Source organism: Montipora capricornis, chromosome 6 (assembly GCF_036669925.1).
Source record: "Montipora capricornis isolate CH-2021 chromosome 6, ASM3666992v2, whole genome shotgun sequence".
NCBI classification, from domain to species: Eukaryota; Metazoa; Cnidaria; class Anthozoa; order Scleractinia; family Acroporidae; genus Montipora; species Montipora capricornis.
Genome location: NC_090888.1, coordinates 58,757,941 through 58,767,940, shown reverse-complemented (window position 1 = coordinate 58,767,940; position 10,000 = coordinate 58,757,941). Strand labels below are relative to the sequence as shown.

General features: G+C 40.2%; 1 protein-coding gene across 1 annotated transcript in view; it reads left to right on the top strand.

The window, feature by feature from the left end:
- The window catches only part of LOC138054221 (tetratricopeptide repeat protein 28-like), a 30,986-nt gene that overhangs the window by 563 nt on the left and 20,423 nt on the right, over window positions 1-10,000 (top strand). Inside the window, exon 1 of the mRNA XM_068900713.1 lies at window positions 1-2,771. This exon is cut by the window's left edge and continues 563 nt beyond it. Coding sequence (XP_068756814.1) covers window positions 1-2,771 — 2,771 coding nt within the window. The remainder of the gene's footprint in view (window positions 2,772-10,000) is intronic.

Below are 10,000 nucleotides of genomic sequence, written 5' to 3'. Positions count from 1 at the left end.
AGGAAAAGCCTATGGCAATCTCGGAAACGCTTATCAAAGTCTTGGTAATTTTAAGGAAGCCATGGATTACCACAATCAAGATCTTAGTATTGCAAAAGAGGTAGGGGACAGGGCCGGAGAAGGAGGAGCCTATTGCAATCTTGGAAACGCTTATCAAAGTCTTGGTAATTTTAGGCAAGCCATAGAGTACCACAATCAAAGTCTTAGTATCGCGAAAGAGGTAGGGGACAGGGCCAGAGAAGCAAGAGCCTATGGCAATCTCGGAAACGCTTATCAAAGTCTTGGAAATTTTAAGCAAGCCATAGAGTACCACAATCAACATCTTAGTATTGCCAAAGAGGTAGAGGACAGGGCCGGAGAAGGAAAAGCCTATGGCAATCTCGGAAACGCTTATCAAAGTCTTGGTAATTTTAAGCAAGCCATGGATTACCACAATCAAGATCTTAGTATTGCAAAAGAGGTAGGGGACAGGGCCAGAGAAGCAAGAGCCTATGGCAATCTCGGAAACACTTATCAAAGTCTTGGTAATTTTAAGCAAGCCATAGAGTACCACAATCAACATCTTAGTATTGCGAAAGAGGTAGGGGACAGGGCCGGAGAAGGAATAGCCTACGGCAGGCTAGGAAACGCTTATCAAAGTCTTGGTAATTTTAAGCAAGCCATAGAGTACCACAATCATTATCTTAGTATTGCGAAAGAGGTAGGGGACAGGGCCGAAGAAGGAAGAGCCTATGGCAGTCTAGGAATCGCTTATCTAAGTCTTGGTAATTTTAAGCAAGCCATAGAGTACCACAATCAACATCTTAGTATTGCAAAAGAGGTAGAGGAAAGGGCCGGAGAAGGAAGAGCCTATGGCAGTCTCGGAAACGCCTATCAAAGTCTTGGTAATTTTAAGCAAGCCGTAGAATACCACAATCAACATCTTAGTATTGCAAGAGAGTTAGGGAACAGGGCTGGAGAAGGAAAAGCCTATGGCAATCTTGGAAACGCTTATCAAAGTCTTGGTAATTTTAAGCAAGCCATAGAGTACCACAATCAACATCTTAGTAATGCGAAAGAGGTAGGGGACAGGGCCGGAGAAGGAATAGCCTATGGCAATCTAGGAAACGCTTATCGACGTCTTGGTAATTTTAAGCAAGGCATAGAGTACCACAATCAACATCTAAGTATCGCAAAAGAGGTAGGGGACAGGGCCGGAGAAGCAAGAGCCTATGGCAATCTCGGAAACGCTTATCAAAGTCTTGGAAATTTTAAGCAAGCCATAGAGTACCACAATCAACATCTTAGTATTTGCAAGGAAACAGAGGATGCAATTGGGCTGTCAATTGCGTGGTATCATATTGGTCTTGTTCATGACTTTTTTGACTCCTTGAGCAAAGCCCTTAATTACTATCGTCTAAGCATTCGTTATTTTGATGAAATAAGGCGTCTTCTTTGGTCAGAGGATGCATGGAAAATAAGTTTTCGTGACACAAAGGCGTTTGCGTACACCGCTCTGTGGACAGCACTCTTGAAGAATGGAGAGGTTGATGAAGCTTTGTATGCTGCTGAGCAAGGACGAGCACAGGCTTTGGCAGACATTTTAAAGATGCAATACAGCGTTGATGAGAAACGTACGATGAACGTAACTATCCCTTCGGTTATGAAAGATCTACCTTCACAAACTGTTTTTACAGCACTTGACGAGAACACGATCAGCTTCTGGTTGCTAAGAGAAGATATCGGAATAAATTTTCGACAAAAGAAAATCAAAAATGGAAGTGCCGATTCTCTGATGAAAAGTACTATTAAACAGATCAATGCGGGGATCGTTGTACGATGTGAGAATCGTTCACTTGACAGACAACGCAGTGACTTCTTCAACAGTAGGGAAGCTGTTGAAGAAACCGTTCAGTCCTTGAGCTTCTCTGTGCACTCTTTGCAGCCCTTGTATGATGTCTTAGTCAGTCCTATTGCAGACCTGATCCAGAGTGACGACTTAGTCTTTGTTCCTGATGGACACTTTTGCCTGGCTCCTTTTCCTGCATTGAGTGACTCTGTCAGGATCCGTACAATTCCCTCGCTGACTGCTTTAAAATTGATCAGTATTGCACCTGACGACATCCAAAGTAAGAATGAAGCGCTGCTTGTGGGCGATCCATGCTTGAGGGAAGTCACTTATGGCACTGGTGAACCCATGTATGGACAGCTTCCATGTGCAAAAAAAGAGGTGGATATAATTGGAGAACTTCTGCAGACCGTGCCTCTTACAGGAAGAAATGCAACCAAAGCTGAGGTGCTGAAAAGAATGAAGTCAGTTGCTTTAATCCACATTGCTGCACATGGAGATTCCAAATTTGGAGAAATTGCTTTGGCCCCAAATCCCAAACGCACATCCCAGATCCCTGAAGAGGAAGATTACATGTTAACGTTGAGCGACGTTCATGCAGTTCGTCTTCAGGCAAGACTGGTTGTGCTGAGTTGCTGTCATAGTGGCCAGGGAGAGGTAAAATCTGAGGGTATTGTGGGAATAGCCAGGGCTTTCCTATGTGCTGGTGCCCGGTCTGTTCTGGTTTCACTCTGGGCAATCGACGACGAGGCGACCTGGATGTTCATGAAGAGTTTCTACCAACACTTGGCAGATAGAAAAAGTGCAAGTACAGCTCTTCACCATGCTATGAAATCTCTTCGGGAGACAAATAATTATTCCGCCATAAAATACTGGGCGCCATTTGTGCTAACTGGTGATGATGTCACCTTTGAATTTGGGCAGCATGAACACGAAAAGAATGGTAAGTGCTATTTAAATATAACTTTAATGACTAAATCGCTGTACTTTGTACATGTTTTTAATCAGCAAGTTGTCGAAAGGAGCATGTACGTTCTTCACAGAGAAATGGCTTTTAAAACAGTTGTCAGAGTGGTTATTTCTACTCGAACTGCTTTGGCTAATACCCAAATTAAATAATGTCTGCATTCACCAAGTCAGCTACTTCAGCTTCCTGCAGATAGCTAGCTGTTTGGGCGATGTTATGATGGACTGACAGTGAAACTGATCAGTGATTGCCGGTTGCTTATTTCAAGTGAAGTGAGTTATGGAGGTCCTCAAGTCTACATGTCAAAGTAACACTGAATAGGAATTGTTGCTGTTAACTAAGCACAAACAGTTAAATGAATGAATTAAGATAATTGTTATGTTATTTACTTGCCAATCAGAACGAAATTCCTTATTGCCATTTAACCCACTACTTGTTTTTTTCTTCATTGTTTTTTTTTTCAGTAACGATGTCCAAAACGTGAAAAACTTACTTGGACTTTGATACGTCGATATGTTATTTTCCTTTTTTCAATTATATGAGTTCTTGAAAAGAATTCAATCGTTGATACCTCAGTAGCAGTCAGACACAAGATATCATACCAATTATAGTTAATAATAATAATAATTAATAATAATAATAATAAAAGATTTATACTGCGCCAGTATCCTACTGTTCAAAGGCGCCTTACAAAACTTTAAAATTAACACTTAAAACAGCTAAAATTAACTATAAAAAGCTTTTCTAAAAAGGAAAGTTTTTAATCTACTTTTAAAAAAGGACACAGACGGAGCGTTTCTAATTTCACGTGGCAAAGCATTCCATAATGATGGTGCTGCTACAGAGAAAGATCTTGCGCCATATGTTTTCAAGTTATAGGATGGAGAAACCAGAAGATGCTTGGATGATGAGCGTAGTTGACGTGATGGAGTGTAAGATGTAAGCAAATCACAAATGTACGATGGTGCCAAATTGTTGAGTACCTTGTAGGTTATAAGCAAAATCTTAAAAATAATACGTTGATTAACGGGAAGCCAGTGAAGATTAAAAAGAACAGGCGTAATGTGATCATGCTTTGATGTTAGTGTGACGAGGCGCGCCGCGGCATTCTGGACGTGTTGTACCTTTTTTATAGTGTAGGCTGGTAGGCCATACAAAAGAGAATTACAATAATCCAACTTCGAAGATACAAACATATGAACCAGCAATTCAGTAGTGGCCGCAGAAAGATACTTCCTGATATAGCTGATATTTCGCAGGTGATAAAACGAAGATTTGCAAATGTTAGTAACATGATCATTAAAGCAAAAATGGCTATCGAACATAGTGCCGATATTTCTCGCCTTAGTCCTGGAAGATGTTTAGCGGAGATCACCAATAATTCAGTCTTGTCTTTATTTAACTTAAGGCGATTAACCATCATCCAATGATTAATTTCATTCACACAGCTCTCGATGTTAAACACTGCTAGATCCCTATCACCCAGTATGGTTGGTTGGAAAGACAAGTATAGCTGTGAGTCATCAGCATAAAAATGATAGCTCAAGTTAAATTTCTTTACGATGTCTGAAAGCGGCGAGGTATAAAGCAAATACAAAATGGGTCTCAAGACAGATCCTTGTGGCACTCCACATACAAGGTCATGTTTAATAGAGGTACCACCATCGACGGAAACATATTGCATGCGATTCGATAAATAAGATTGCAACCATAATAGAGGCTTTCCAGCTATCCCAAATCGTACACGTAAACGAGAAAGGAGAATGGCATGATCAACTGTGTCGAAGGCCGCAGAAAGGTCTAACAGCAGTAAAATTACGGTTCGACGATTATCAATGGCAGAAAGAATATCATTGTGGACACGGATGAGTGCAGTTTCAGTACTGTGATACTGTTTGTACGCTGACTGAAATGTCTCATTTAACTCATATTCGTTGATGTAGGAGATAAGTTGATTAGCTACCAATTTTTCAATTGCTTTGCTAATAAATGAAAGATTCGACAGAGGGCGATAATTGGAGAACTGCGTGTGATCCAAAGAAGATTTCTTAAGGAGTGGGCGTAACATGGCAACCTTGAGTTGCGAAGGCATCTGACCAGTTTCCAAGTGCATTTCTTGTAACGTAACCCGGAAGAGGATCAAGAACACATGACTTAGCAGCCAGATTCATGATACATGTATGAACTTCATCCGTTGTTACCGTTTTGAAATTATCAAAAGAATATGAACAGGCGTTGTCAACATCAGGAACTGTATCTCGATGACAGGGAGCAGCAGTCATTATATGACCCCGTATTCTATCTATCTTTGTAGTGAAGTACTCAATAAACTTGTTAGCAAGATCAGTAGGCGATTTGCAGGGGGGATATTGAATATCTGTTTTCCTTTGTAGTAGTTTGTCAATTATTTTAAAAAGCTGTTTATAATTTGACTGATTCTCCTTAATTAATGATGAGAAATAATTCTTCTTGGAGTCACGAATTAAGTTGTTGACAGCATTACATCCCTCAATAAACAACTTACGATCAGAAGGAAGTTTGGTCATTCGCCAGCGTCGTTCAAGTTTTCTACGGGATCTCTTTAAATTATTTATCTGCTCAGAATACCAAGGTGCAGCGGGACGCAGAGAAACTGTCTTGGTTTGCAGTGGAGCATGAGCCTCAAGTATGGAAATAAGGACTTTGTTATATTGATCAATCAAATAATCCAAGGATGAAGATGACGAGGCAAAAAGATCAGGAAGGCTAGAATTCATAACATCAACACAAAAATTATCAAAGTCAATAGATCGAAGCTTTCTGAATGAAATAATCTTCTTGTCGAGCGGCGGCTTATTGAGCGATAGCTGGAAGTGAACAGCAGCATGATCAGAGATGACAAAAGGAGAACCAATTGTTAAGTTCGAAACAATATTATCATCAGATCTCGTAATCACAAGATCTAAGGTGTGTCCTTCTTTATGTGTTGAGCCATGAGTATGTTGAGTAAGATTGAAAGCATCCAACAATTGAAGAAATTCAGTTGAGTGTTGGGAAGCAGGGGTGTCAACATGTATATTTAAATCACCAACTAATAATAATCCACCAGGATCAGTGATGTAATGTTCCATGTTATATTAAAATCACCAACTAATAATAATCCACCAGGATCAGTGATGTAATGTTCCAGGAACGTAGAAAACTCATCCTGGAACAATGAAGGTGTTAAACCATTCAAGGCCGAAGGAGGTGGGCGGTAAAAAATAACAACTCTGATTTTTAAATTGGCTGTACTTGACAATAACAAATCCATGTATTCAAAAGACATGAACTTCTTGAGCGGCTGCAACTTTAAGTTAAAGGATGATCGAAATAACAAGCCAACTCCTCCCCCATGAGTAGAACCAGGCCTAGGAACATGATGAAATGAATAGCCTGAAGGACAAAAATCACGAATAATTAATTCATTGTCAGCATCTGATTGAAGCCATGTTTCCGTAACACCAAGAAGATCAATATTATTTTCAACAACAAAGTCTTTGATGATAGTAATCTTGTTGTTAATTGAACGAGCATTTAGCAAGCAAAAATTCACACAGCGAGCCCTTGGTGTGTATCTTTTAATCGGCTTAGAAGTAATTTCAATTAAATTTCTGAGATTCGGTCCAACGGGAGTCTTCATAGTGCATGTAAATCGTGAAGATTTTAATCGACAGCCTTGGGGAGAGACCAAAGCTCGAATACTATTCGAGCGCCGCCGCTTTTCTTGAATCATTTTTCCAGCCCTGCAACCTCTAACCTTTCTTTGGCGATTGTTGCCCAGAGGAATTAAAATACATGGGCGATTCCAATAGCAGTAGCAGAAGCTCTGAGTACGACGAACAAAAGGCAACAATGGAGAAGTGTGTTGTGAGCTGTGATTAAGCCAGTTCATCGGTTTCGTTAAAGTACGATGAGATTTCAGTAGTATTAAGATACTGTCTAAGTGCTTGCATTTGTGCCTTGTTTTGTAAGCATCTGTACCAGGATTAGTTAATTAATCACTTGATAGAAATCAGGGACTTGGCAAAACGGTTTGCTTCCATGGCTGAGGATCTAGCCGTCGTGTTATTTTGGCCTTTGAAAATACTTCAAAATAACTTCAAGCTTTTGCGGTATGTTTCTCAGCTGACATGTATACTCTTTAGCTTGCTATATCAACTTTCCATTTACAACATCATTAAGTGACAGTCTCAGGGAATGTGTATTTTCTGTGTTTTTGTAAGGTTGGCTAAAGCTAAATAAGCAAATTAATCGTTTTGAGAGGCAAATGTCTAGAAGCTTAAAAACAACCTAGGAAAGTAGAAATGTTTGGAAATCACAAATTTTAATGTAGCATTCACATTTATATGATATGGAAATTCCTGGAACACAACGTTTTATTCCCAAAGGGTTTGAATTGGGCACAACATTGAGTTAGCCGATTTGGTCTATTGTTTATTTTCCTGCAAAACTTGGTTCAAAAACAAACACTTTTCTGACAATGATGAGGACAAGGACAATTTGGATAAATCTTACTCTTGGGTGGTGGACTTTTGTTAGGGCCCAGAACCAAACAAATGGAAAGTTTCTTACTTTAAAGTTTAGTAAGTTTTACATGTTGATTTTGTGATGTTTTGTCACAGAGGGACTGGACCAATGCAAAATAATTCAATGGAATGGGTGATTTCTTAAAACTTCTAGAGGGTGAAAGGGTGTGATTAAGTAAAAGTTGCCTGATCTCTTAATTAATTGTGTGCATTTTAAACTCCGGGGAGGTGGGACTTTGCCTACGCATGTGCTTGTGGAAATTTTTGGATTAAGAGTGGATGTCCGTAAAATTCAAACAGCAGATGGCAAACCTTGAAAAATGTATTTCGCTCATACTTCCAAGTTTGCAAGAGTAATGTGTACCAAGAAGCATGGTATAGTTAGTTTGGGCTATTACCGATTTATTTTGGAGAAAAATGCAAATCATCGAACACCCCCGAAAATGCCGTTCGGACAAGCGATTTGCCTCTTCATTTTGACGGTCTTGTAAGGTCAACTGAAGCATCCCTCATAAAATATTCCTCCTAATCCTAACTGAGCAATCTCTTAATTATCGTTTGGCCAAGTTTAAGTACATTTAAGTCATTCTATAGTTTCAAATAATTTTATTCTTGGTGCCTATATTTTATGTCACTAAAAGTGAGTCTTACGAAATATCTTACAGAGAATGTGCTCCACCTTTAAACCCTTTGAAACTTCGGCCATCGAATGTTGGAACAAAGGTCTTTCGTCTGATAGAGAGAAATCTCTGGGCAATTACTTTTGTGTGACGCCTCAAGCGCTTAAAATGTCGTTAAAATGCATTCTTGTGAGCTGGGGGGCTGGGGGGGGGGAGCTTTCCCTTCCCCCTCCCCAACATGAAGAAAAAGAAAAAAAGAAACAAACTCATAAGGCATAAAAAAAAGAAAATGTTCTCTCTCCAAACGGTAGATCTTGCACCACTCTTGCACTTGTAATGAACTCCAAGAAATGGTTGAGCTTCTCTAGTGGTACTTTTTGTCTAGCACGCTTTTCAGGAGTAATTTGTACACCTCTGCCATGGAGCATCAGGTGGTGTCTTGCAATGCTGTATCTATAGCGAGTGATATTTGGTATCCACTGTTGAATAGTGTTGAAGCTGACCTTATCAGCAAAGATGAAGAGAATTTGCCTACGGCTCCTCCAGTGACTGGCATTCTCGTAGCATTCTGCTAATGCTTCTAACAGGAAATAATGTGTACCCCCATCGTCATCTAATTGCCCTTCTTTTACGGCTATGAGCAGCATGTCAGAGTTATTGGGTGCAATTTCGTCAAGTGTGCGAAGTTCAAGTCCCGTGCGATTCTGAACGATAAAATCACTCATTCCAACCTGTACATTGAAACTGAACTTAAACAAAAAAATGACCCCAACTACGTAAATAAACGCGTCGGAGTCCACAACAAAATAAGCTGATTTAGCAAAGACAACGCGACGGCAAAGACGACGGCGCGCGCACATTGAAATAGCCGATTAGGACTGGGTCGAGGACGCCGTCGCGTCGCGAGTTAAAAGTGATTTCGCAAAGAGCAACAGGACGTGCGGAATGTGAAAGCACATGTTATCGAAGTTCGTTTGTTCGTTGGTTCTGTGAGGTATTAGTAGGCTATTTTTCGCTTTGTTAAAATCTGATTGAGAACATAAACATGCTTGACTTATGAATTTAGTTCGGTGACTTAACCACCTTGCACGTTGAATGGAATGTTCGATTTTGAATCGCTTTTAATTTTGATAAGCTTAGCAAGGAATTTTGTTGAATGAGCTCATGGTCACCGCTTGAACGTTTGGTCTGAGGCTTTGCGTTTGGTAAGTTACATGTACTTGTAAAAATGCAGTGCTGTACTAATTTGTACTTTTTATATTCCCTAATTTCGTATTAAACTTAGCTGGTTTTCATCTGTGTGTCGCCATGTTTTGCTTTCGCAATGGAAATGATGCAATGGAAATCAGCGTAAGCTTGTAAAACAGAAAAATAGTTGCCGCGTTTAATATGGCGAGTCTCGCAACAGTTCGCGACGCTTTGCTTATTTCCCGTTACCAAAACATAATCGATGACGTGGAATTCGCTCTTCTTTACGATGAAAGTTCGTCAAGACTGACATTCCCATATTCTAAGTTTGAGCGTTTTGACATTGACGCTTGGGACGAGTCTGAATGCCGGACTGAGTTGAGGTTTGGAGAGCAAGACCTCGATTTGCTTCGTAGGAATTTGCAAATTCCAGACGAAATAGTGTGTTCTCAAAGGTCTGTATGCGATGGAATGGAGGCAATGTGCATTTTACTGAAAAGGTTTGCCTACCCGTGTCGGTACACTGATATGGTGCCACGCTTTGGTAGAAACCCGACCGAACTCTGTCTCATCTTTAATGAGGTGCTTGACTTTATATACACAAGCCACCGTCACCGCCTACAAAACTGGGACAGAAATCCCTTCCTGCAGCCTGATCAGTTGCATAGATATGCAGATGCTATTCACCAACAGGGGGCGCCACTTAATAACTGTTTTGGTTTTGTGGATGGCACTGTTAGAGGTATTGCTCGTCCAAAGTATAATCAACGTGTCATGTATAATGGATACAAGCGTGTGCACAGTATAAAACTCCAAAGTGTGGTTACACCAAATGGCCTTATTGCAAATC